This window comes from Pseudophryne corroboree, chromosome 8, assembly GCF_028390025.1.
Source record: "Pseudophryne corroboree isolate aPseCor3 chromosome 8, aPseCor3.hap2, whole genome shotgun sequence".
Taxonomy (NCBI): Eukaryota; Metazoa; Chordata; class Amphibia; order Anura; family Myobatrachidae; genus Pseudophryne; species Pseudophryne corroboree.
The window spans coordinates 21689607-21716871 of NC_086451.1; the positions used below are offsets into that span (position 1 = coordinate 21689607).

The 27265-nt window shown below is 48.5% G+C and overlaps 1 protein-coding gene across 2 annotated transcripts in view; it reads right to left on the minus strand.

Annotated features, from left to right (window-relative positions):
* Positions 1-2650: 2650 nt before the first annotated feature.
* The window catches only part of TBC1D25 (TBC1 domain family member 25), a 37462-nt gene continuing 12847 nt past the window's right edge, over positions 2651-27265 (minus strand). Inside the window, exons 3-7 of one of the 2 annotated variants that reach the window (XR_010182929.1) lie at positions 22298-22449; positions 21970-22091; positions 21511-21699; positions 12468-14178; positions 2651-4187 (exon numbers count right to left, since the gene is read on the minus strand). Coding sequence is in view for 1 of the 2 variants with exons in the window: in XM_063936035.1 (XP_063792105.1) it covers positions 12736-14178; positions 21511-21699; positions 21970-22091; positions 22298-22449 (1906 nt within the window). In the remaining variant the exon portion in view is untranslated. Of the gene's footprint in view, positions 4188-11434; positions 14179-21510; positions 21700-21969; positions 22092-22297; positions 22450-27265 lie in introns of those variants that run through there. The other variant, XM_063936035.1, reaches the window with a different exon arrangement.

Genomic DNA, 27265 nt, shown 5'->3' on the forward strand with positions numbered 1-27265 from the left:
TGGATTAAAGCATCCGCCAGCTCCTGGACAGTCTGTGGTGCAACGTGGCGTTGGTGGATGGAGCGAGACATGATGTCCCAGATGTGCTCAATTGGATTCAGGTCTGGGGAACGGGCGGGCCAGTCCATAGCATCAATGCCTTCGTCTTGCAGGAAATGCTGACACACTCCAGCCACATGAGGTCTAGCATTGTCTTGCATTAGGAGGAACCAGGGCCAACCGCACCAGCATATGGTCTCACAAGGGGTCTGAGGATCTCATCTCGGTACCTAATGGCAGTCAGGCTACCTCTGGCGAGAACATGGAGGGCTGTGCGGCCCCCCAAAGAAATGCCACACCATTACTGACCCACTGCCAAACCGGTCATGCTGGAGGATGTTGCAGGCAGCAGAACGTTCTCCTTGGCGTCTCCAGACTCTGTCACGTCTGTCACGTGCTCAGTGAGAACCTGCTTTCATCTGTGAAGAGCACAGGGCGCCAGTGGCGAATTTGCCAATCTTGGTGTTCTCTGGCAAATGCCAAACGTCCTGCACGGTGTTGGGCTGTAAGCACAACCCCCACCTGTGGACTTCGGGCCCTCATACCACCCTCATGGAGTCTGTCTCTGATCGTTTGAGTAGACACATGCACATTTGTGGCTTGCTGGAGGTCATTTTGCAGGGTTCTGGCAGTGCTCCTCCTTGCACAAAGGCGGAGGTAGAGGTCCTGCTGCTGGGTTGTTGCCCTCCTACGGCCTCCTCCACGTCTCCTGATGTACTGGCCTGTCTCCTGGTAGCGCCTCCATGCTCTGGACACTACGCTGACAGACACAGCAAACCTTCTTGCCACAGCTCGCATTGATGTGCCATCCTGGATGAGCTGCACTACCTGAGCCACTTGTGTTGGTTGTAGGGAGGTCATACAGGCACGTGGAGGCCACACACACTACTGAGCCTCATTTTGACTTGTTTTAAGGACATTACATCAAAGTTGGATCAGCCTGTAGTGTGTTTTTCCACTTTAATTTTGAGGGTGACTCCAAATCCAGACCTCCATGGGTTAATACATTTGATTTCCATTGATCATTTTTGTGTGATTTTGTTGTCAGCACATTCAACTATGTAAAGAACAAAGTATTTAATAAGAATATTTCATTCATTCAGATCTAGGATGTGTTATTTTAGTGTTCCCTTTATTTTTTTGAGCAGTGTACTTTAGGCTAGTTTAACCTCAATGTTGCTGGATCTCTACACCCGATGTCATTTGCCTCCGCAAGAGTGAAAGTTACCATAGGAAAATTTAGTCTTTAGCACATGTAACGGAGAAACAGAAAATAGACCTGGAAACAGGAGCCAGCCAAGACAAGCAAGGATGACCCCTGACCTGTGCCCTGTAACCCTAAGCTCTGGCTAATGGATTCACCCTATGTGCCTGTCTGGTTTCTAGCCTGTGTTATGTTAAGCTGATAATGATCTGCTAGCCACCTGTAACACTACTCGCCTGTCAGGGTGTGGATATGATGACAAATTCTATATCTCTGCAGTGACCTCTGGGTCAGACCTGTCTGCACGCCCCGGATCAGGCGTAGAATGGGCCTGATTCACAGTTAGGAGCAAATATTTAAAGAGGAGCAATTTGCTCCTGGAAGAAACCACGTAGCAATGCTAGGGGTACTAACGCGTTTATATGTTTCCATGCAGGGAAAATACTGGCTGCCTGTTTATGCAGCAAATACTGACATTTAGAATTAAGCCAGGACACTAATAGTTGTAGTGACGACCGGGAGATTAACTAGTGCCAAATTAGAAGTAAATACATGATATTTAGTAAAAGGATCGCACTGGCTTGTTTATTACACAAAAAAGCCTTACGGCACCCATCCCACATAACTCTTTTTGTTAATTAAATAGGTAATTAATTACCTTTGAAGCATGTTGTGTGATGTCACTTTTGTTCATTATCCTCCTACAAATCATTATGCCCTTTTCAAAATCTCTCTGGAAGGTAGACAAGTATGGTTGCAAGTCACACATACAGACTCGGGGCTCTTGTCATGTCCTGTCATAGCGGGGATTTTACAGTGCAGAGCTCAGGAGTGTCCCAAAGAATATCTGCTCTATGCATGTGCTATGCGACTCTGGTTGCCATGGTAGCCACATGACAGAATTAGAAATCATTAGCAGCAGCCTGAAGAAGCAACCTCAGGGAAATCGTAATTACCAATATTTGTATTATTGCCTTTCTAGGGATTTATGTGAAAGCACACACAGACACATATCCAAATCTCCCTTTGCCTGTGCACCCACCCTAACTTGTCGGCCCTTACATGCCTACGTCCCCGACCCCACTTCAGAGACTAGAATCAAACAAGGATATATAATAAGAGTTCCAAAGCACTCTGACCACCAACCGAATATGAGAGTCAAATCCATTAAACAGACCTGGTCTTATCTCATAATGTGGCTCAGAGAACAGTTATGTCCTGTAACCCGTAGCAACTGTAGCGCAGCTTTGTCAGACTAATGAAAGCCAAGACGCTATTGGTTGCTATGGGTACCACCACCTGTGCTGCATTCCCACTATCTTATATGATATAAGTACCCGGCCAAATGATATTCGTTGTATTACGCTAGTCTGACTTCTTGAGTAAAATGACAGTAATGAAAAAACATTTTAGGCCTCAGTAAGATTTATTTACATTATAAGATCACAAAAACAGAGCTTATATCTCATGTGCATTTCCCTGTAAGGCGTGCAGCGTCCGGAGTACCAAAGTTTTTCTACTTTTTATTGAAATAAGTTGGAGGTAAAAGAGTTAGGGAGTTTGAGAGTCCCTAGACACAAAACCTGGTGGGCAGTAAAACACTGAAAATGTAAAATATAACCACTAGCAATCCTTGCAAGCCTGGCGGTCTAATGGAGACGTATTTAAACGAACACTTATTTCCCTATAATGCAGAGTGTTCGGATGTCCATTAAGCACAGGTTACAAAGCTCACTGGCCTGTTACTGAAAGCACTCACGGGCAGGGACCACTCGTCAGAATATTATTAAACGAATAAAGCTTTTGGCAGGGACAAATTTAAAAAAATTAAATAAACGTACGCGTTTCGTTGCCTATAAAACGGCCGCGTTTCACTCTCCACCCCCATCAGACTGTTAGGTCCTCTCCGATTAGGTGAACGGGGTGCCGAAATTATCATTTCAAACTTTTATTTTTCCGCTTTAAAGTTTTCCTTTAGAGTTCATACTTAATAAACCCATATCTACCTCTGCTTGTTCTTCACAATGACTGTGATGCCCCAATGTGCTTAGAGTAACGGAACAGAAACAATGCAACACTCAGCACTATACGAGAAAATCTAGGTGTCATTTAAAGGCTTATGGACCAAAGATCTGTAGATACCAGCTAACATTTGTCGATCAAAGCTCGGACTGGGAACTGTTCTCACTGTGGAAATAAATACGTTTAGTGTCCCCTGGTAAGTACAGCTACGGTTACAGCAATTCCCTGTAGTCGACAAATGAATATGTAAACAGACCCTGTTTCTTTTGGTACTAAGCGCTATCCTGGAGCTTGACAAGACGACGTCCATCTTTGATCCACCCAATGTGTAAGGAAACACCTATATGTCCAATATTGTCACCATCACTAATGTTATAAGGCAGGGATATCCTGAAAACCTGGCACGTTTAAAGGAAATAAACTTTGCTTACAGGTAACACACCTGCTGGCTGAATCCCGCACCTTGTTACATGTATCTAGGAAGCTTTCTTTGGCATGAACCAATAACAGCATAATAAACAAATTATTACGGTATACATGTAGACATAAAAAGTACAAAAACCAGACTAAACACAAATAAATAAAAGGCACAACGCCCGTGTGCAAATAAAACGCTGGAATTAAATAAACATTGACCTGGGGGGTGGAGGACAGGACTTCCGAGACCCCTGTGGGATTTCCGGAGATACTGGATAGTGTTCCACTTGAAAGTAATGGACCTCTTGTATGTATCCTGTTGTGTAAGTATCGCGTTGTCAGCATCAGGTCGGCACCGAGGGCTTCATGTGGTCGTTAGCAATCGATTCAAGTCTTAAACCCTACTCCATCCAATAAAAACGTGCCTTGGCAATAAAATATTAAGTCACCGTCCTGCTGCGCTCAGTTTAGAGTTCGGTGGCGGAAGTGTGGGAAGTAAATTCTTCTGCAGAAAATAAGACATGCGGCATGAAAGACCAGGGCCGGCGTTCTGCACTGCGGCACGTACTTTGCACCCAAGGCGAGGCAGGATACATCACAATCTAATTGTTCTATGTGCTTCTTATTAGGGTCCAATATAATGGCATACTACAGTTGCTAAAAATCTGGTATATTTTCCACAATATTATAAAGTCTATACAATACTAGCTGTGATAATTACCACAATCTATCAGCTACAACCCCTCCTCTGATCTCCTCTATAGAACAACGAGGGCCCGGGATGTCGGGGGTTCCGGGTGTACCCAACAATACTACTTATGATAAAGCGATATATCCCCCCCCATCCCCCTGTGCTCAGTTATTTAAATATTAGGCCCACCCACAACGTAAAGTTGATCACATGACATAGTCAAACTGGATAGCGGATGGTAAATTTGTCAGATTAGCCATTTAAAACCAGGCACAGAGTGAATTGTAACGCAGCCTATGTAATTAATGTGCCCCCCCCCCCCTCCCCCGCTGCAAATAAAAAAGGCCAATTGCTTCATAAACCATTCCGTATTAGAGTGAATAACATAGAAGACAGAGAAACACTCCTCTGACACATACCTGGCCCCCTGTCGGTATCCATACAGAGGGGCCCTGTAGGTAGCCGGATGGCAGACAGACAGCGGCCTGTAGTGAAACCGTTAAGTGGGGGTACGGAACCCTGTGACTTAGTGTATTAGATGCCTTAGTACATTGGACATACTTGTAGTGTAAGCTCAGTGTCCATTTAAATGGTTGATCTGGCAACTTACGTAGAACCTGTCACCTTTTTTTTTATCAAATAGTGTTAAATTCAGTCCCTCTGAGCCCTCGCCTCTCGGCCCTGCAACAAGCAGGCCTGACTCACCCTACAGGACCCGTCTCACTAACCTGATGGACGAGAAGCTATAGGGCCTCATACTACAGCACTACAATTACGTTTGTTCTGGATACAGCGCATTACAAATGGCAAAAATGATTCCGCTAAGTCAGTCCCCAAAGAACCTGTTTTACAGTAAATATTGGTGGGACAAATAAAGCTATAGTATATGAAACAACTTATAATAACATTCACAAATATATATATGCGTCTAAAAGTCCAAGGAGGATACGACATGGGAAGAGACCTGAGAAAACCTGTAATGGTGGGGGAAGATTTCCATCCTATGCACACCAGACATGGTGTCGGTAATCTTACAGTGGGACACGTCCGCAATAGCTTGCACTAAACTGAAGTGCAACATTGAACATCTCAAGGTTTGGAAACTTTTACACATATTTGTGAAAGTTATTAGTAAAGGTTTCATACGAGGCCGAGTCTGGCCCTCTAGCTGCTGTAGAACTACACATGCCAGCCCTGCCTCAGTTTTGCCGTTTGGCCATGCTAAAACTATTGCAGTGCATGCTGGGATGTGTAGTTCAACCGCAGCTAGGCGGCCGAATATTGCCCACCCCTGATTTATAGCTACATACAGAATTGCAAAAATCTCTGTTCTTACCGATCCACTAAACTCTTTATCCCAACATTGAAGCCTATACACTGGCTCTCCCTAGTGTCCACCTCTGGAAGTGTTCGGATAACTCACATAATACGTTGGTTGCGCACAGATAATAAGAATTTACTCACCGGTAATTCTATTTCTCGTAGTCCGTAGTGGATGCTGGGACTCCGTAAGGACCATGGGGAATAGCGGCTCCGCAGGAGACTGGGCACAACTATAAAGAAAGCTTTAGGTCTAACTGGTGTGCACTGGCTCCTCCCACTATGACCCTCCTCCAGACTTCAGTTAGGATACTGTGCCCGGAAGAGCTGACACAATAAGGAAGGATTTTGAATCCCGGGTAAGACTCATACCAGCCACACCAATCACACCGTATAACTCGTGATACAATACCCAGTTAACAGTATGACAACAACTGGGCCTCTCAACAGATGGCTCAACAATAACCCTTTAGTTAAACAATAACTATATACAAGTATTGCAGACAATCCGCACTTGGGATGGGCGCCCAGCATCCACTACGGACTACGAGAAATAGATTTACCGGTGAGTAAATTCTTATTTTCTCTGACGTCCTAAGTGGATGCTGGGGACTCCGTAAGGACCATGGGGATTATACCAAAGCTCCCAAACGGGCGGGAGAGTGCGGATGACTCTGCAGCACCGAATGAGAGAACTCAATGTCCTCCTCAGCCAGGGTATCAAACTTGTAGAATTTAGCAAATGTGTTTGACCCCGACCAAGTAGCTGCTCGGCAAAGTTGTAAAGCCGAGACCCCTCGGGCAGCCGCCCAAGAAGAGCCCACCTTCCTTGTGGAATGGGCTTTCACTGATTTAGGATGCGGCAGTCCAGCCACAGAATGTGCAAACTGAATCGTACTACAGATCCAGCGAGCAATAGTCTGCTTTGAAGCAGGTGCACCCAACTTGTTGGGCGCATACAGGATAAATAGCGCGTCAGTCTTTCTGACTCCAGCTGTCCTGGAAACATAGATTTTCAGGGCCCTGAATACGTCTAACAACTTGGAAGCCTCAAAGTCTTTAGTAGCCGCAGGCACCACGATAGGTTGGTTCAGATGAAAAGCTGATACCACCTTAGGGAGAAACTGGGGATGAGTCCTCAATTCTGCCCTATCCATATGGAAAATCAGATAAGGGCTTTTACACGACAAAGCCGCCAATTCTGATACACGCCTGGCCGAAGCCAAGGCCAACAACATGACCACTTTCCACGTGAGATATTTAAATTCCACGGTTTTTAGTGGCTCAAACCAATGTGACTTTAGGAAATCCAACACCACGTTGAGATCCCAAGGTGCCACTGGAGGCACAAAAGGGGGCTGAATATGCAGCACTCCCTTAACAAAAGTCTGAACTTCAGGTAGTGAAGCCAGTTCTCTCTGGAAGAAAATCGATAGAGCCGAAATCTGGACCTTAATGGAACCCAATTTTAGGCCCATAGTCACCGCTGACTGTAGGAAGTGCAGAAAACGGCCCAGCTGAAATTCCTTCGTTGGGGCCTTCCTGGCCTCACACCACGCAACATATTTTCGCCAAATGCGGTGATAATGGTTTGCGGTAACTTCTTTCCTAGCTTTAATCAGCGTAGGAATGACTTCCTCCGGAATGCCCTTTTCCTTCAGGATCCGGTGTTCAACCGCCATGCCGTCAAACGCAGCCGCGGTAAGTCTTGGAACAGAAAGGGCCCCTGCTGCAGCAGGTCCTGTCTGAGCGGCAGAGGCCATGGGTCCTCTGAGATCATTTCTTGAAGTTCCGGGTACCAAGCTCTACTTGGCCAATCCGGAACAATGAGTATAGTTCTTACTCCTTTTCTCCTTATTATCCTCAGTACCCTTGGTATGAGAGGAAGAGGAGGGAACACATAAACCGACCGGTACACCCACGGTGTCACTAGAGCGTCCACAGCTATCGCCTGAGGGTCTCTCGACCTGGCGCAATATCTTTCTAGCTTTTTGTTTAGGCGGGACGCCATCATGTCCACCTGTGGCTTTTCCCAACGGTTTACAATCAGTTGAAAGACTTCCGGATGAAGTCCCCACTCTCCCGGGTGGAGGTCGTGTCTGCTGAGGAAGTCTGCTTCCCAGTTGTCCACTCCCGGAATGAACACTGCTGACAGTGCTAACACGTGATTTTCTGCCCATCGGAGAATCCTTGTGGCTTCTGCCATCGCCGTCCTGCTTTTTGTGCCGCCCTGTCGGTTTACATGGGCGACTGCCGTGATGTTGTCTGACTGGATCAGTACCGGCTGGTTTTGAAGCAGGGGTTTTGCCTGACTTAGGGCATTGTAAATGGCCCTCAGTTCCAGAATATTTATGTGTAGGGAAGTCTCCTGACTTGACCACAGTCCTTGGAAGTTTCTTCCTTGTGTGACTGCCCCCCAGCCCCGAAGGCTGGCGTCCGTGGTCACCAGGATCCAGTCCTGTATGCCGAATCTGCGGCCCTCTTGAAGATGAGCACTTTGCAGCCACCACAGCAGAGACACCCTGGTCCTTGGAGACAGGGTTATCAGCCGATGCATCTGAAGATGCGATCCGGACCACTTGTCCAACAGGTCCCACTGAAAGGTTCTTGCATGGAACCTGCCGAATGGAATTGCTTCGTAGGAAGCTACCATCTTTCCCAGGATCCGCGTGCAGTGATTCACCGATACCTGTTTTGGTTTTAGGAGGCCTCTGACTAGAGATGACAGCTCCTTGGCCTTCTCCTCCGGGAGAAACACTTTTTTCTGTTCTGTGTCCAGAACCATCCCCAGGAACAGTAGACGTGTCGTGGGGACCAGCTGTGACTTTGGAATATTCAGAATCCAGCCGTGCTGTTGTAGCACCTCCCGAGATAGTGCTACCCCGACCAACAACTGCTCCTTGGACCTCGCCTTTATCAGGAGATCGTCCAAGTACGGGATAATTAAAACTCCCTTCTTTCGAAGGAGTATCATCATTTCGGCCATTACCTTGGTAAATACCCTCGGAGCCGTGGATAGACCAAACGGCAACGTCTGGAATTGGTAATGACAATCCTGTACCACAAATCTGAGGTACTCCTGGTGAGGATGGTAAATGGGGACATGCAGGTAAGCATCCTTGATGTCCAGTGATACCATGTAATCCCCCTCGTCCAGGCTTGCAATAACCGCCCTGAGCGATTCCATCTTGAACTTGAATTTTTTTATATATGTGTTCAAGGATTTCAAATTTAAAATGGGTCTCACCGAACCGTCCGGTTTCGGTACCACAAACATTGTGGAATAGTAACCCCGTCCTTGTTGAAGTAGGGGCACTTTGACTATCACCTGCTGGGAATACAGCTTGTGAATTGCCTCTAACACTGCCTCCCTGCCTGAGGGAGTTGTTGGTAAGGCAGATTTGAGGAAACGGCGGGGGGGAGACGTCTCGAATTCCAGCTTGTACCCCTGAGATACTACTTGAAGGATCCAGGGATCCACCTGTGAGCGAGCCCACTGATTGCTGAAGTATTTGAGACGGGCCCCCACCGTACCTGGCTCCGCCTGTGGAGCCCCAGCGTCATGCGGTGGACTTAGAGGAAGCGGGGGAGGACTTTTGCTCCTGGGAACTGGCTGTATGCTGCAGCTTTTTCCCTCTACCTCTGCCTCTGGGCAGAAAAGACGCGCCCTTAACCCGCTTGCCCTTATTGGGCCGAAAGGACTGTACCTGATAATACGGTGCTTTCTTTGGCTGTGAGGGAACATGGGGTAAAAATGTAGACTTCCCAGCTGTTGCTGTGGAAACGAGGTCCGAGAGACCATCCCCGAACAACTCCTCACCCTTATAAGGCAAAACTTCCATGTGCCTTTTAGAATCTGCATCACCTGTCCACTGCCGAGTCCATAACCCTCTCCTGGCAGAAATGGACATTGCACTTATTTTAGATGCCAGCCGGCAAATATCCCTCTGTGCATCTCTCATGTATAAGACTGCGTCTTTAATATGCTCTACGGTTAGCAATATAGTGTCCCTGTCTAGGGTATCAATATTTTCCGACAGGGAATCTGACCACGCAGCTGCAGCACTGCACATCCATGCTGAAGCAATAGCTGGTCTCAGTATAATACCTGTGTGTGTATATACAGACTTCAGGATAGCCTCCTGCTTTCTATAAGCAGGTTCCTTCAGGGCGGCCGTATCCGGAGACGGTAGTGCCACCTTTTTTGACAAGCGTGTGAGCGCTTTATCCACCCTAGGGGATGTTTCCCAACGTGACCTATCCTCTGGCGGGAAAGGGTACGCCATTAGTAACCTCTTAGAAATTACCAGTTTCTTATCGGGGGAAGCCCACGCTTCTTCACACACTTCATTTAATTCCTCAGATGGAGGAAAAACTACTGGTAGTTTTTTCTCTCCAAACATAATACCCTTTTTTGTGGTACCTGGGGTAACATCAGAAATATGCAACACATTTTTCATTGCCTCAATCATATAACGTGTGGCCCTATTGGAAGTTACATTAGTCTCATCGTCGTCGACACTGGAGTCAGTATCCGTGTCGACATCTGTGTCTAACATCTGAGGTAGCGGGCGTTTTTGAGCCCCTGATGGCTTTTGAGACGCCTGGGCAGGCACAGGCTGAGAAGCCGGCTGTCCCATATTTGGTATGTCGTCAAACCTTTTATGCAAGGAGTCGACACTGTCGCGTAATTCCTTCCACAGAACCATCCACACAGGTGTCGACCCCACAGGGGGTGACATCACATTTATCGGCATCTGCTCCGCCTCCACATAAGACTCCTCATCAAACATTTCGACACAGCCGTACCGACACACCGCACACACACAGGGAATGCTCTGACAGAGGACAGGACCCCACGAAGCCCTTTGGGGGGACAGAGAGAGAGTATGCCAGCACACACACCAGAGCGCTATAATAATACAGGGATTAACTGAATTATTTCCCCTTATAGCTGCTATATAAGTTATACTGTGCCTAAATTTAGTGCCCCCCCTCTCTTTTTTACCCTTTGTAGCTTGATACTGCAGGGGAGAGCCAGGGAGCGATCCTTGCAGCGGAGCTGTGAGGGAAAATGGCGCCAGTGTGCTGAGGGAGTTAGCCCCGCCCCTTTTCCGGCGGACTTCTCCCGCTTTTTTCAGGAATTCTGGCAGTGGTAATTTATCACATATATAGCCTCTGGGACTATATATTGTGATGATTTGCCAGCCAAGGTGTTTATATTGCTGCTCAGGGCGCCTCCCCCCCCAGCGCCCTGCACCTATCAGTGACCGGAGTGTGAGGTGTGCATGAGGAGCAATGGCGCACAGCTGCAGTGCTGTGCGCTACCTTGTTGAAGACCGAGGTCTTCTGCCGCCGATTTTCCGGACCACTTCTTGCTTCTGGCTCTGTAAGGGGGACGGCGGCGCGGCTCCGGGACCGAACGATCGAGGTCGGGTCCTGTGTTCGATCCCTCTGGAGCTAATGGTGTCCAGTAGCCTAAGAAGCCCAAACTATCTCCAGTCAGGTAGGTTCGCTTCTTCTCCCCTTAGTCCCTCGCTGCAGTGAGTCTGTTGCCAGCAGATCTCACTGTAAAATAAAAAACCTAAAATATACTTTCTTTCTAGGAGCTCAGGAGAGCCCCTAGTGTGCATCCAGCTCAGCCGGGCACAAGATTCTAACTGAAGTCTGGAGGAGGGTCATAGTGGGAGGAGCCAGTGCACACCAGTTAGACCTAAAGCTTTCTTTATAGTTGTGCCCAGTCTCCTGCGGAGCCGCTATTCCCCATGGTCCTTACGGAGTCCCAGCATCCACTTAGGACGTCAGAGAAACTATAGATTTGAAATATTCGCCGTCAGCGTTGCGTTCTAGAAGGAACATCACCAGTGAGCATTTCTCAGAAGCTCAAGTATGGCTGCTCTGAATGTAAAGTAGGCTCCAAAGAGAAGGAACTTTGTTCTGCTATTATGTTCAACATCTAGAGTCCCATATTCCCACCCGTGACCAACACAATAGCTCAACAAGAAAGACCTAGTTCAGGGTGAGGCAACAAGCATTTCTCCAGAATTCCCCAACACAGAGTAGCTCCCTCAGGTAGTCCACCTAAGATCTTGCCTCTCCCAAGCGGAAGACCTTACATAGCAGAGCTCCACCCATAGTTATTACCTAGTTTTCTACATGTACATCTAGATTTGAAAGAGGTGTGGCCATAGCTAGATGTCCACCAAGTTGCAAGCACCAATGTTCATTATTACTATGTGAGAGAACGCCACGCGTTTCGTGGTACATTCACATCCATCAAATGAGAGCAGGATTTGAGATGCGATGTTAACGTTTTTTGCTGCCTTCTGGTGGAAAAATAATCACATCCAAGTTCTAACCTATCTACACGTGAGATGGGAATGACATGTATCAAATGAACTTGAAAAGATGATATTCTGAGCTCTTAAGGCCCAAGAAATGGTCATTGAGGCAAATGAACCTGCACACACTATCTGACCTATAATTACTCCATTCTCTGCTAAGTCTCAAGTCCCACGCTGCCCGCTAGACTAAAGCACGTTAGAAAATCAATGGCGTTCTCGGGGAACAATTATGGAGAACGTCACAGTGAGGATTTGAGAACTTGTTGCTACTGCTAGGTTGCAGATGATTGCGTCTACACTTCTAACTAAAGCGAAATGTTTTTTCAACCATAAGGCAACATAAATAAAACTACATGGATAATGCCTGTGGATAACCTATGAACTGGGAAATACATATGTATCTTATCATTTACTGGGATAATTTCTTCACCTGTGAAGATCTGACGCCACTTTCTGCTTCGAGATCACCCAGAAGGTCTCCCTGTAAGAACCCTGGAGTTGTCGGGAGATTTCTAAAAAGCTATTTAACCCCTAAAGTCATTGTTTTGATCTAATTTTGTTGTAATGATTCCAGCAAATTTTAATGTTTCATATGTTAATCTTCAAAACCGGTCCTGAGTGGCGAATAGTCACCTCATTGCACAATTTTCTGGGTGGCCGACCAGCTGCAGGATTAGAGAAGGTGGCCAGACGGAGGGTCAGGAGGTGGAAGGTGATTCTGCAGAAGCCTCATCTCCCTCCTCTGAATCCCACACTTTAGACTGTAGATAGTCAGCAAAGAGAGCTTTGGCGCGGTGAAGCACGCGGTTGAGGTTGTGCCTTCTGACCAAGCGGTTAAAGTGCATCGCCAGCTCGTCATAGCCCATGTTTTGTTTTATGATCTGCTCTCGGTGCTCCAACAGAATGGAAAGGCATAAAAACAGCATGAACGGGTTCCCGCGCCCAAACTCTTGTGGTGGGGGTAAGCTGATAGGGGCCGGAGAACTGGCCGCAGTCTGCTCAGCTTCCAGTTGGGCCTCTTCGTCATCCTTAGCAGCAGAGGACGGCTCAAGGTCATCCATTGTATCAAGAGATGTTGGGCTCTGTGACGTGGGAGTGCAAAAGGTCAGTGAAGGAGCAGACAGGGATTTGGAAACCCCCAAAGAGTCAGGTGGCTTGATGAGTGGCTCCTTCTCCCAGAACCGTTCCTCGTCATCCTCCTCTGTGGTTTGCGGAACCTGAAGGACCGGACTCGCCGGCTGATCCTCAGACTCAAAACTTGACCCGCACTTGTTTGCACCATAACACGTAAATTCCCCGAAGCTCGCCTGTTTCAACAAGGGACCCCTTAAGGCTGTCGGTCCCTGCTGTGCCACAGGCTCTTCTTCTTCCATCTTTGCCTGGGGTTGCTCTTTCTCCAGCCCTTCAGGCGCCTCCTCCTCCCCCTCTGGGCTCAGGCCTCGGTCTGGACGCATCATGTGCCGCCTCCGGGTGTTCTTTGGGCATTCTCCCGGGGCACATGGCGGTCCGATCAACTCCACCTCTTTCTCCGGGGGATCGGGGGGTAACGAGCTCCACATCACCTCTAGCATCCTCAGAGCATCCTCAAACGCAAACTCCCTCTTGAGTTCTAGAAGCAGCCAACGGTAGCAGAAGAAGAGATCGTCCGCGCCGCGAGACATCAGGTAGGAGTTGAATTCTGGATCAGAGTAACGCAGAAGAAGTTTGAGGTGGGAGAACTTCACGGACATGCATTCCCCGTCCATGCGGAAGTTGCCCTCCAGCCTCTTCATAATGCCACAGAAACAGATGAAGGCGTGGGCCTCGTTGTCCATCACGGCCAGGATGGGGGACGCGATGTCACTCATGCCCTGACAGTAAGACACCTGAGGGTGGGTAACGGCATACGTGGTTAGCAGGTCATGCAGAGCCTGCAGGTGGGGGTTATCCTCAGAGCCCGCATAATAAGGGTGTGTGCGGTCTGTACGTAGGACGTCCTTCATGACATTGCCCTGGATAAACTCTAAGTCCTCTTGGCTGCACCGCTCCCTCCACTCACTCTTCAGCTGGTAATACTCTCGGGTTTTATACTTCATATAGTCCATGCGCTCTTGTCCACTTAGGCCGTCCGGGTATACATTCAGCAGGTATCTCCAGACCACCTGTATAGGAGAACAAAATATAGACTGGAATGTGGGGTAATCTAAGAGGGCAGGGAAGACAGAGAAGAAACAATTAGTAAGTGCCATTGGGGGGTATTGAACGCCTCCTGAACAAGCCACACAATACGACGGAGGCAGCCATTTTGTGGGGGACAAAATCAACAGTGTACTAGTAGCCAGGAACTTCAGCAGAACGTGAGGCACCAGCTTCTACTGAACGGTCGAGGATATTGCGCCATCTGCTTACGCTTCACGTACTGCATGCATCAGGCGCAGCTTATCGCCATATTTAAACGGTTACATTTTCTCCTCTTTAAAGACTTTTTTACTAAGACTCTGACAGTGTATAGTGAGTCCAGCGGAAGCTTCTCGTCGTCCACCATCAATAACACCCCATATAACAGTTTAATAAGAGGCGCTGTATGGCTACTTTCTTATATAGACCAGATGCATAATAAGAATTTACTTACCGATAATTCTATTTCTCGTAGTCCGTAGTGGATGCTGAGAACTCCGTAAGGACCATGGGGAATAGCGGCTCCGCAGGAGACTGGGCACAAAAGTAAAGCTTTAGGACTACCTGGTGTGCACTGGCTCCTCCCCCTATGACCCTCCTCCAAGCCTCAGTTAGGATACTGTGCCCGGACGAGCGTACACAATAAGGAAGGATTTATGAATCCCGGGTAAGACTCATACCAGCCACACCAATCACACTGTACAACTTGTGATCTGAACCCAGTTAACAGCATGATAACAGAGGAGCCTCTGGATAGATGGCTCACAACAACAATAACCCGATTTAGTTAACAATAACTATGTACAAGTATTGCAGACAATCCGCACTTGGGATGGGCGCCCAGCATCCACTACGGACTACGAGAAATAGAATTATCGGTAAGTAAATTCTTATTTTCTCTGACGTCCTAGTGGATGCTGGGAACTCCGTAAGGACCATGGGGATTATACCAAAGCTCCCAAACGGGCGGGAGAGTGCGGATGACTCTGCAGCACCGAATGAGAGAACTCCAGGTCCTCCTCAGCCAGGGTATCAAATTTGTAGAATTTAGCAAACGTGTTTGCCCCTGACCAATTAGCTGCTCGGCAAAGTTGTAAAGCCGAGACCCCTCGGGCAGCCGCCCAAGATGAGCCCACCTTCCTTGTGGAATGGGCATTTACAGATTTTGGCTGTGGCAGTCCTGCCACAGAATGTGCAAGCTGAATTGTACTACAAATCCAACGAGCAATAGTCTGCTTAGAAGCAGGAGCACCCAGCTTGTTGGGTGCATACAGGATAAACAGCGAGTCAGATTTTCTGACTCCAGCCGTCCTGGAAACATATTTTCAGGGCCCTGACTACATCCAGCAACTTGGAGTCCTCCAAGTCACTAGTAGCCGCAGGTACCACAATAGGTTGGTTCAGATGAAACACTGAAACCACCTTAGGGAGAAAAAGAGGACGAGTCCTCAATTCCGCCCTGTCTGAATGGAAGATCAGATAAGGGCTTTTACAGGATAAAGCCCGCCAATTCTGACACGCGCCTGGCCGAGGCCAGGGCCAACAACATGACCACTTTCCATGTGAGATATTTTAACTCCACAGATTCAAGTGGTTCAACCCAATGTGACTTTAGGAACCCCAAAACTACATTGAGATCCCAAGGTGCCACTGGAGGCACAAAAGGAGGCTGTATATGCAGTACCCTTTTTACAAACGTCTGAACTTCAGGAACTGAAGCTAGTTCTTTCTGGAAGAAAATTGACAGGGCCGAAATTTGAACCTTAATGGACCCCAATTTTAGGCCCATAGACACTCCTGTTTACAGGAAATGCAGGAATCGACCTAGTTGAAATTCCTCCATCGGGGCCTTACTGGCCTCGCACCACGCAACATATTTTCGCCAAATGCGGTGATAATGCTTTGCGGTTACATCCTTCCTGACTTGATCAGGGTAGGGATGACTTCATCCGGAATGCCTTTTTCCTTCAGGATCCGGCGTTCAACCGCCCTGCCGTCAAACGCAGCCGCGGTAAGTCTTGGAACAGACAGGGTCCTTGCTGGAGCAGGTCCCTTCTTAGAGGTAGAGGCCACGGGTCCTCCGTGAGCATCTCTTGAAGTTCCGGGTACCAAGTACTTCTTGGCCAATCCGGAGCCACGAGTATAGTTCTTACTCCCCTCCGTCTTATAATTCTCAGTACTTTTGGTATGAGAGGAAGAGGAGGGAACACATACACTGACTGGTACACCCACGGTGTTACCAGAGCGTCCACCGCTATTGCCTGAGGGTCCCTTGACCTGGCGCAATACCTGTCCAATTTTTTGTATAGGCGGGACGCCATCATGTCCACCTTTGGTTTTTCCCAACGGTTTACAATCATGTGGAAGACTTCTGTGTGAAGTCCCCACTCTCCCGGGTGGAGGCCGTGCCTGCTGAGGAAGTCTGCTTCCCAGTTGTCCACTCCCGGAATGAACACTGCTGACAATGCTATCACATGATTTTCCGCCCAGCGAAAAATCCTTGCAGCTTCTGCCATTGCCCTCCTGCTTCTTGTGCCGCCCTGTCTGTTTACGTGGGCGACTGCCGTGATGTTGTCCGACTGGATCAGCACCGGCTGACCTTGAAGCAGAGGTCTTGCTTGGCTTAGGGCATTGTAAATGGCCCTTAGCTCCAAAATATTTATGTGAAGTGATGTCTCCAGGCTTGACCACAAGCCCTGGACATTTCTTCCCTGTGTGACTGCTCCCCAGCCTCGCAGGCTGGCATCCGTGGTCACCAGGACCCAGTCCTGAATGCCGAATCTGCGGCCCTCTAGAAGATGAGCACTCTGCAACCACCACAGGAGAGACACCCTTGTCTTTGGTGACAGGGTTATCTGCTGATGCATCTGAAGATGCTATCCGGACCATTTGTCCAGCAGGTCCCACTGGAAAGTTCTTGCGTGGAATCTGCCGAATGGAATTGCTTCGTAGGAAGCCACCATTTTTCCCAGGACCCTTGTGCACTGATGCACTGACACTTGGCCTGGTTTTAGGAGGTTTCTGACTAGTTCGGATAACTCCCTGGCTTTCTCCTCCGGGAGAAACACCTTTTTCTGGACTGTGTCCAGGATCATCCCTAGGAATAGAAGACGTGTCGTCGGGATCAGCTGCGATTTTGGAATATTGAGAATCCAACCGTGCTGCCGCAACACTACCTGAGATAGTGCTACCCCGACTACCAATAGTTCCCTGGATCTTGCCCTTATCAGGAGATCGTCCAAGTAAGGGATAACAAACTCCCTCCCTTCCTTCGAAGGAGTATCATCATTTCGGCCATTACTTTGGTAAAGACCCGGGGTGCCGTGGACAAACCAAACGGCAGCGTCTGAAACTGATAGTGACAGTTCTGTACCACAAACCTGAGGTACCCTTGGTGAGAAGGGTAAATTGGGACATGGAGATAAGCATCCTTGATGTCCAGAGACACCATATAATCCCCTTCTTCCAGGTTCGCAATCACCGCTCTGAGTGACTCCATCTCGAATTTGAACCTTTGTATGTAAGTGTTCAAGGATTTCAGATTTAAAATAAGTCTCACCGAGCCGTCCGGCTTCGGTACCACAAACAGTGTGGAATAATACCCCTTTCCCTGTTGTAGGAGGGGTACCTTGATTATCACCCGCTGGGAATACAGCTTGTGAATGGCTTCTGCTGCAGCCTTTTTCCTCTCCCTCTGCCACGGGGCAGAAATGAGGAGTCTTTTGCCCGCTTGCCCTTATGGGGCCTAAAGGACTGCGCCTGATAATACGGCGTCTTCTTATGTTGAGAGGCTACCTGGGGTAAAAATGTGGATTTCCCAGCCGTTGCCGTGGCCACCAGGTCTGTTAGACCTACCCCAAATAACTCCTCCCTTTTATAAGGCGATACTTCCATATGCCTTTTGGAATCAGCATCATCTGACCACTGTCTTGTCCATAACCCTCTTCTGGCAGAAATGGACAGCGCACTTACTCTTGATGCCAGTCGGCAAATATCCCTCTGTGCATCACGCATATATATAAATGCATCTTTTAAATGCTCTATAGTCAGTAATATACTGTCCCTATCTAGGGTATCAATATTGTCAGTCAGGGAATCCGACCAAGCCACCCCAGCACTGCACATCCAGGCTGAGGCGATTGCTGGTCGCAGTATAACACCCGTGTGAGTGTATATACATTTTAGGATATTCTCAAGCTTTCTGTCAGCAGGTTCCTTAAGGGCGGCCGTATCCGGGGACGGTAGTGCCACCTGTTTAGACAAGCGTGTGAGCGCTTTTTCCACCCTAGGGGGTGTTTCCCAACGTGCCCTATCCTTTGGCGGGAAGGGGTATGATGCTAATAACTTTTTAGGAATTAACAGTTGTTATCGGGGGAAACCCACGCCTCATCACACACTTCATTTAATTCCTCAGATGCAGGAAAAACTACAGGCAGTTTTTTCTCACCCAACATAATACCCTTTTTAGTGGTACTGGTATTATCAGAAATATGTAAAACATTTTCCATTGCCTCAATCATGTAACGTGTGGCCCTACTGGAAGTCACATTCGTCTCTTAATCGTCGACACTGGAGTCAGTATCCGTGTCGGCGTCTGTATCTGCCATCTGAGGTAACGGGCGTTTTAGAGCCCCTGATGGCTTTTGAGACGCCTAGACAGGCACAGGCTGAGTAGCCGGCTGTCTCATGTCATCAATCTTTTGTAAAGAGCTGACACTGTCACGTAATTCCTTCCATAAGCTCAGCCACTCAGGTGTCGACTCCCTAGGGGGTGACATCTCCATTACAGGCAATTGCTCCGCCTCCACACCATTTTCCTCCTCATACATGTCGACACAATCGTACCGACACACAGCACACACACAGGGAATGCTCTGACTGAGGACAGGACCCCACTAGCCCTTTGGGGAGACAGAGGGAGAGTATGCCAGCACACACCAGAGCGCTATATATATACAGGGATAACCTTATAGAAGTGTTTTTCCCCTTATAGCTGCTGTTTTATTAATACTGCGCCTAATTAGTGCCCCCCTCTCTTTTTTAACCCCTTTCTGTAGTGTAGTAACTGCAGGGGAGAGCCAGGGAGCTTCCCTCCAACGGAGCTGTGAGAGAAAATGGCGCCAGTGTGCTGAGGAGATAGGCTCTGCCCCTTTTTCGCTGACTTTTCTCCCACATTTTTATGGATTCTGGCAGGGGTTAAAATACATCCATATAGCCCTGGGGGTTATATGTGGTGTATTTATGCCAGCCAAGGTGTTTACATTGCTGCTCAGGGCGCCCCCCCCCCTAGCGCCCTGCACCCTCAGTGACCGAAGTGTGAAGTGTGCCTGAGTAACAATGGCGCACAGCTGCAGTGCTGTGCGCTACCTTGTTGAAGACTGATGTCTTCAGCCGCCGATTTTTCCGGACCTCTTCTTGCTTCTGGCTCTGTAAGGGGGCCGGCGGCGCGGCTCTGGGACCGAGCTCCGAGGCTGGGCCTGTGTTCGGTCCCTCTGGAGCTAATGGTGTCCAGTAGCCTAAGAAGCCCAATCCACTCTGCACTTCAGGTGAGTTCGCTTCTTCTCCCCTTAGTCCCTCGATGCAGTGAGCCTGTTGCCAGCAGGTCTCACTGAAAATAAAAAACCTAAAACTAAACTTTTACTAAGAAGCTCAGGAGAGCCCCTAGTGTGCACCCTTCTCGGCCGGGCACAAAAATCTAACTGAGGCTTGGAGGAGGGTCATAGGGGGAGGAGCCAGTGCACACCAGGTAGTCCTAAAGCTTTACTTTTGTGCCCAGTCTCCTGCGGAGCCGCTATTCCCCATGGTCCTTACGGAGTTCCCAGCATCCACTAGGACGTCAGAGAAAATAACATTACATGGAAGAGCTACATTCTACAATAGTAACAAGGTGGTGTATGTACAGTATGAATGAAGGAGAGTGGGGTGAGGCACAAGGTGGGGTCAGGGGGCTCGGAAGATTCCAAAGCTGCCGCTAGTTGCTAATTATCCGAGTATAGGGTGTGGGTAACTTAATGACGTGAACATCTCCTCAAGACGAGGGAAGGAGGATATGGGTCAGGTGTTCAGACGCTTTTCCAGAAGTCACATCTGACCTCTCCCCAAATATCATGTGCCCTATGGCAGCACTTACTCCGAAGGTGCTCCAGCAATGGCTGGGACATGATCTGAAAAACTTCTCCTTAGGCCTGACATATATTAAGCCTCTAACAACTTTGGACCTAGTGGGCGCCAACCCTAGACACTCACCTAAGTATATAAACCCACTTAGGTCCAATAATAACAGTATGAAGGACTCAATCGGATGGGGTCCTATAGAGCTTGTGTAGAAAGAGGGTAACTGCACATATTCCTTGTAGTTGTAAACAGTGGTGGCCCGTGTTATTCAGCGCAATGTTTGTGGCAGGAAACATAAAGGGCAATTACACCTTTAAGGCTCACGGTTGGAAGAAAAAGAATGGAAATTGCCTGCGCATGTCATGTGACCGAAGCGAGTCTCCAAGTTCTCCGCGATCGGGAGCCGGCGCTGAGCCAGAGTCACAGGGAGAGGAGCGGTTGGGGTGTGTTAGCTATGTGTGTCGGGATTGGTAACCAGCTCTTTAGAGATAGGAATAAGATCCTGACAAGAGAACCATGTGATCATTACCATTACTAACTATTCATATAGCGCAAGCATACGCCGCAGCGCTTTACAATTCGGGAGATACACAGTGTTCATTCTAGCACCCGGCACCTGTCACAACCCGTACAGTTCTTCATTAATGCGGTAGGGGGGCGCTCTCTGCTCTGGTGCTTCTAACGCACTCTGGTCTGTATCTCAGTGCTGAATTATGAATAAGAGTGTGCTAGAAGCACCAGAGCAGAGCAATACCCAGAGGAAGGAAAGAGGAACTGCACTAATACGCAATATTGGGCATGATCAATCAGCAGTACCAAAGCCATGCTAAAAAAAAAAATGGGGGGGGGGGGGGGCTTCATAATATGGACAGACTTTTTTTTACATTTAATAACCAATTAATTATCTATATATGTAAACTTACTCCTGGAAAATAATTCCCATCCCCTTTCTGTTCCTATGGATAGGGCCTCACCAGGAAACTGACCACCATATAAGCTGCTGATGAGGATTCGGGGAGTGGATGCAGTAGGAACGCAGTACAAAGACTTATACCCATATTGGGCGATCTTGTTACCAGTGCCCAACACTTGACGGACAGTTTTCTTTGCATTACGTTCCTACAAGAATTCAAACTAAAAAAAAGAAACCACCCCAATCTCCTTGCTGGCTGACAGCGGATGGAAGAAGCCCGGATCTTTACCTTTCTCAGAGAAGGCTCCACCCCGCCATGGTATATGCGCAGACGAAGCTCCTCGGGACGGGTCAGCTGTCCCTCGTGGCTCAGGAAGGTGTGGAACTCCACGTCGCTGAGCGGTGGTTTAAAGGGCTTCACATCTTCTCCATAAGACCAGTTCAGGGCCTGCTGCATCTTGGAAATGGTACGGCCCACCTGCGGCACGAGCAACACGCACAACCTGTAATCTCATTGTATAACCGTCAGTGACCAACATGAATCACACGTAGGGAAGATGAAGGACTCTGGACAGCGCGGCGTAAACTGGTGGTGCTATATAAATACAATTATAATAATGAGTCTTATTATACAAAACTACACGGGGACTATGCAAATATGTTCTGAATCCTGTGGCGATATATAATCAGGGGTGTAAAGTACAGGGAGACATTTAAACTCCCTTTCCAGCGTGACTCTATCTCTCACCTGAGTCAGGAGGGACTGAGTGAAGGGCAGTGCTGCAGTGAGTGTCCGCTTGTCCACAAGAAATAAGTCTGTCCCAATGACATCCTTTGGGCTGATAATGTCCCAGTCTTCCAGCAGTGGGCCTACGGTGTGGATAACGCACATCAGGTCGGCAATTTGTGGATAAGCCGGCAGAGGGAGGGGTTACACCACACCACTCGCCACAACAACAATGGCTGCCACGCTCTCTCTCTAGTCATCGATCACACATACCAGATAAGGAACATAGAGCCCGGTTATTCCCAAAGTACCCCTAGAGCCACACCCTTCTCCTGGCCTACAAGCTTACTGTCCTCGGACGGCTTGATGTCCAGCTTCAGCTGCAGGTACGGTTTGGAAGCGCTGGCGAATGCGGTTCCCAGGTCCCAGTCTGACATCAGGGAAAGGTACATCTCGTGCCCCTGTTTATCGCGGCCCAGGTAACTGATCCCAAAGTTCTTCCTGCAGACAAAGCCGAACTTTAAGAAGCGTCCTATGTAATTGAGTCAGTGAGAGAGCAGCACAAAATGGCAGCTCGCAGGATCGGAGGGAACCAATCAGAAATCAGGATTTTGGTACTTACCGATAAATCCCTTTCTCCGATTCCACAGGGGCCACTGGAGCGTAGTTACAATGGGGAAATAGTAGGCAGTAATTGGGAGCTGGCACTTTAAAAATTCTCACACTGTGGCTAGCTCCTCCCCTACTATCTCCCCTCCAAGCCAGTCTACGTAAAACTGTGCCCGAGGAGAGCTGGAATAAACAAACCGTAAGGTAGAGGAGGTTAATGACGCCCTGTAAACCAGGATAACCTAAACCAAACCTGGAACCGAACCTGACAAAAAACCAGGCTAGCCTGAACTCAACAAGCAGTCATATGGTGATCTGCAAACAGTTAAGCAAAAAACAAGGAGGAACAGCGCTGGGCGGGCGTCCAGTGGCCCCTGTGGAATCGGAGAAAGGGATTTATCGGTAAGTACCAAAATCCTGATTTCTCCTTCATCCACTAGGGGCCACTGGAGCGTAGTTACAATGGGGACGTCCCAGAGCTCCCAAAACGGGTGGGAGAGCGCTGAGAGTCCTGTAAAACCACTCGGCCAAACTGTGATGCAGAGGCCGCGAAAGTGTCAAACTTGTAGAATTTGACAAAAACGAATGTCGGTCCGACCAAGTAGTCACCCGACAAAGTATTCATGGAGACCCCACGGGCAGCTGCCCACGAAGGTCCCACAACGCGCGTAAAGTGCGCTGAAAAGGAAAACGGATGCTCCCGAGCAACCGCCAAGAAGACTGTCTGATTGTCAGATGTATCCAACAGCCCAGCATATGCTGGGACCCCGGCTATTTAGTACGGGAGCATCGTACAGAACAAAGAGGAAAAACACTTAGTTGAATAGCCTAAGACCTCTGTAGAGAGAGTCGGCGAGCCCTGACAACATTCAAAGAGGACTGAAATACACTAGTGTCAGATTTATATGAAAAACGTACATCCCCTCTGGAAGGAACGACCGCTGAGGCCGAAGCTCAGCCGGGGGAGTTGTCAATAGAGTACTCTCTGAAAGAGAGGCCGAACTTACGGCCGCCAGGCAAATCTCTTTTGGAAGAAAACCGAAAAAAGAAGAGACCCAAAATTCAGGTCAATGTGTTTTGAAGCGCAGCCGAGCAAAACCTCCCAGAGAAACCCAAGATGACTGCTGAATGGTAACTGAAAGAAGGGGAAAACCCCTTTTTATCCTTATTAAGTTCCTTAAAGTTTTTGCAAAAGTGGCAAAAGCGAGAAGAGGTAACAGGCGTCTGAAATTGGGGCCCAGTAGGCCTAACCGAACTAGGGAACTCCTCCCTTCTGAGGTCTCGTGAACAGTCACACGGTTAAACGAAACCAGTGTAACATGAACAAAGAAAAGGACCCTGTTGAAGTAGACAGTCCAGTCGAGGTAGGAGCCAAGGCTCCTCTACTGACAACAGGTGTAGCTGTATCTTCAAGTCATGCGAGGCCCAACCAGAGCCACGGAGAGGACTAGCACGCATATTCCCTTCCTGTGTTATCGACCGTGAGGTAGAAATACAAAAGGAGGCAGGATAGAATAACCCGAAACTCCCAGGAACCCTGAGGTCATCCTCGGCTATTGCCGCCAGAGCTCACGTCCGAGAGTAGGAAAGGGTTAAAGAGTCAGTCAGAACGCCCTGAGGTCGATCCGAAATCTCCGCCCATAGCGGACCAGCTGACCAAACTCCGGGGAATGTTCCCTCACCCGGGAGTCTGACCTGGTGGCTTGACCTGGAAAGAAGATTGTTGTCCCCCGCTCAGAGGGGAATGTAGGCGACCACTCATTGCGTCGCAGCTTGACTGAAGAAATAGAGTACCTGGTACCGAGGAAGGAAAAATCCCCCGATGGACCCTGTTGAGAAAACGTTTATGAGGAGCATAAATTGGATCTGTGTCGAACCAGAAGCTCCTGGATCCTCCGGATCTTCAGAAGCCCCTAATGTACAGAGTGGGATAATAGCAGTAGATTGTCCCATTAGGGAACCAACGTCACCTCCTGCCCTTGAAAAAGAGTTATTCTGTGATCTTCCTGAACCCTGTGGGAGCGGAAGAGAGACCGAAAGGAAAGGACTGACAGTGAAAATAAGAATCCTATAATGCGAATCTGAGAAAAGCCCGATAAGGAAACCAGCGGAAATCAGTAAACAGGCATCTCTGAAGACAAGGGACACGTAAAACTCCCTTTTTTGTTCAAACTAGCAGTCACAGACTGAAAGGATTCTAAGGCCAGAATAGGCCTGGCCGAGCCAACTGGCTTCGGAACGTGAAAAGAAAACAAAGGCCTGAGAACTGTCCCGATTCAAATGATATGTGAAAAACAGGGAACAACACCCTTTGCGATTAGAAGCATATAGAGCGCCGCCTGCATTATGACTCGTCATTGTAAAGTGGCCGATCCATGCCGAGGGATTCCTGAGACGGTTGTACCCCAAAATCTAGTCTGTAACCGCCCAAGCCTTGTCCCACCGACCTGCGCCTACCCTGGGACCCTCCAGGTGGTAGGAAAGTCTGACCTGTAGTGGGTGTATAGGATGACCGAAAATCAGACTGGACCGAGGATGTTGAACCTCTGCTTCAGCCTTTTTACCCTGAGACCCCCTGGGTACGGAGATATCGTCCGTGTGGAGTCGAAAGCTTGAAAGGGTACGGAAAAATCTAAAGGAAAGACCGATAAAGGTCTGTCTTGGAGCTGGGGCAGTAGTAGGAGAAATCAAAGTGGACTTACCTCCAATGGTTCAAGAAATCCTGCAGAAAGTTCCTTCCCCTGAACCATCTGCCCCGTAGGATTTCATGTTCACCTGTCACTGTCGCAGCCCCAGAGGTCGTCGGGTTAAGACAGTCCAAGCGAAAAATAAGAATTTACTCACCGGTAATTCTATTTCTCGTAGTCCGTAGTGGATGCTGGGAACTCCGTAAGGACCATGGGGAATAGCGGGTTCCGAAGGAGGCTGGGCACTCTAGAAAGATCTTTGACTACCTGGTGTGCACTGGCTCCTCCCACTATGACCCTCCTCCAAGCCTCAGTTAGGTACTGTGCCCGGACGAGCGTACACAATAAGGAAGGATTTTGAATCCCGGGTAAGACTCATACCAGCCACACCAATCACACCGTACAACTCGTGATATGAAACACAGTTAACAGTATGAAACAATAGAGCCTCTCAACAGATGGCTCAACAATAACCCGATTTAGTTAACCATAACTATGTACAAGTATTGCAGATAAACCGCACTTGGGATGGGCGCCCAGCATCCACTACGGACTACGAGAAATAGAATTACCGGTGAGTAAATTCTTATTTTCTCTAACGTCCTAGTGGATGCTGGGAACTCCGTAAGGACCATGGGGATTATACCAAAGCTCCCAAACGGGCGGGAGAGTGCGGATGACTCTGCAGCACCGAATGAGCAAAAGCAAGGTCCTCCTCAGCCAGGGTATCAAATTTGTAGAACTTTTGCAAACGTGTTTGCCCCTGACCAAGTAGCTGCTCGGCAAAGTTGTAAAGCCGAGACCTCTCGGGCAGCCGCCCAAGATGAGCCCACCTTCCTTGTGGAATGGGCATTGATAGATTTTGGCTGTGGCAGGCCTGCCACAGTATGTGCAAGCTGAATTGTACTACAAATCCAACGAGCAATAGTCTGCTTAGAAGCAGGAGCACCCAGCTTGTTATGTGCATATAGGATAAACAGCGAGTCAGATTTTCTGACTCTAGCCGTTCTGGAAACATATATTTTCAGTGCCCTGACAACGTCTAGCAACTTGGAGTCCTCCAAGTCCCTAGTAGCCTAGGCACCACAATAGGCTGGTTCAGGTGAAACGCTGACACCACCTTTGGGAGAAACTGGGGACGAGTCCTCAACTCTGCCCCATCCATATGGAAAATCAAATAAGGGCTTTTACAAGACAAAGCCGCCAACTTTGATACTCGCCTGGCAGAAGCCAAGGCCAATAACATAACCACCTTCCACGTGAGATATTTCAGATCCACGGTTTTTAGTGGTTCAAACCAATGTGATTTTAAGAAACTCAACACCACGTTGAGATCCCAAGGTGCCACAGGAGGCACAAACGGGGGCTGACTCTGCAGCACTCCTTTTATAAATGTCTGAACTTCAGGTACTGAAGCTAGTTCTTTTTGAAAGAAAATCGACAGAGCCGAGATCTGTACCTTAATGGAACCCAATTTAAGGCCCATAGTCACTCCTGCTTGCAGGAAATGCAGAAATCGACCTAGTTGAAATTCCTCTGTTGGGGCCCTTTCGGCCTCACACCATGCAACATATTTTCGCCATATGCGGTGATAATGAGTTGCTGTAACCTCTTTCCTGGCTTTAGTAAGCGTAGGAATGACTTCCTCCGGAATGCCCTTTTCCTTCAGGATCCGGCGTTCAACCGCCATGCCGACAAACGCAGCTGCGGTAAGTCTTGGAACAGACAGGGCCCCTGCTGCCGCAGGTCCTGTCTGAGTGGCAGAGGCCATGGGTCCTCTGATATAAATTCTTGAAGTTCTGGGTACCAAGCTCTTCTTGGCCATCCACGAGTATCGTTCTTACTCCTCGCCTTCTTATTATTCTCAGTACCTTTGGTATGAGAGGCAGAGGGGAGAACACATAAACCGACTGGTACACCCACGGTGTTACCAGAGCGTCCATAGCTATCGCCTGAGGGTCCCTTGACCCGGTGCAATATCTTTTATAGCTTTTTGTTGAGGCGGGACGCCATCATGTCCA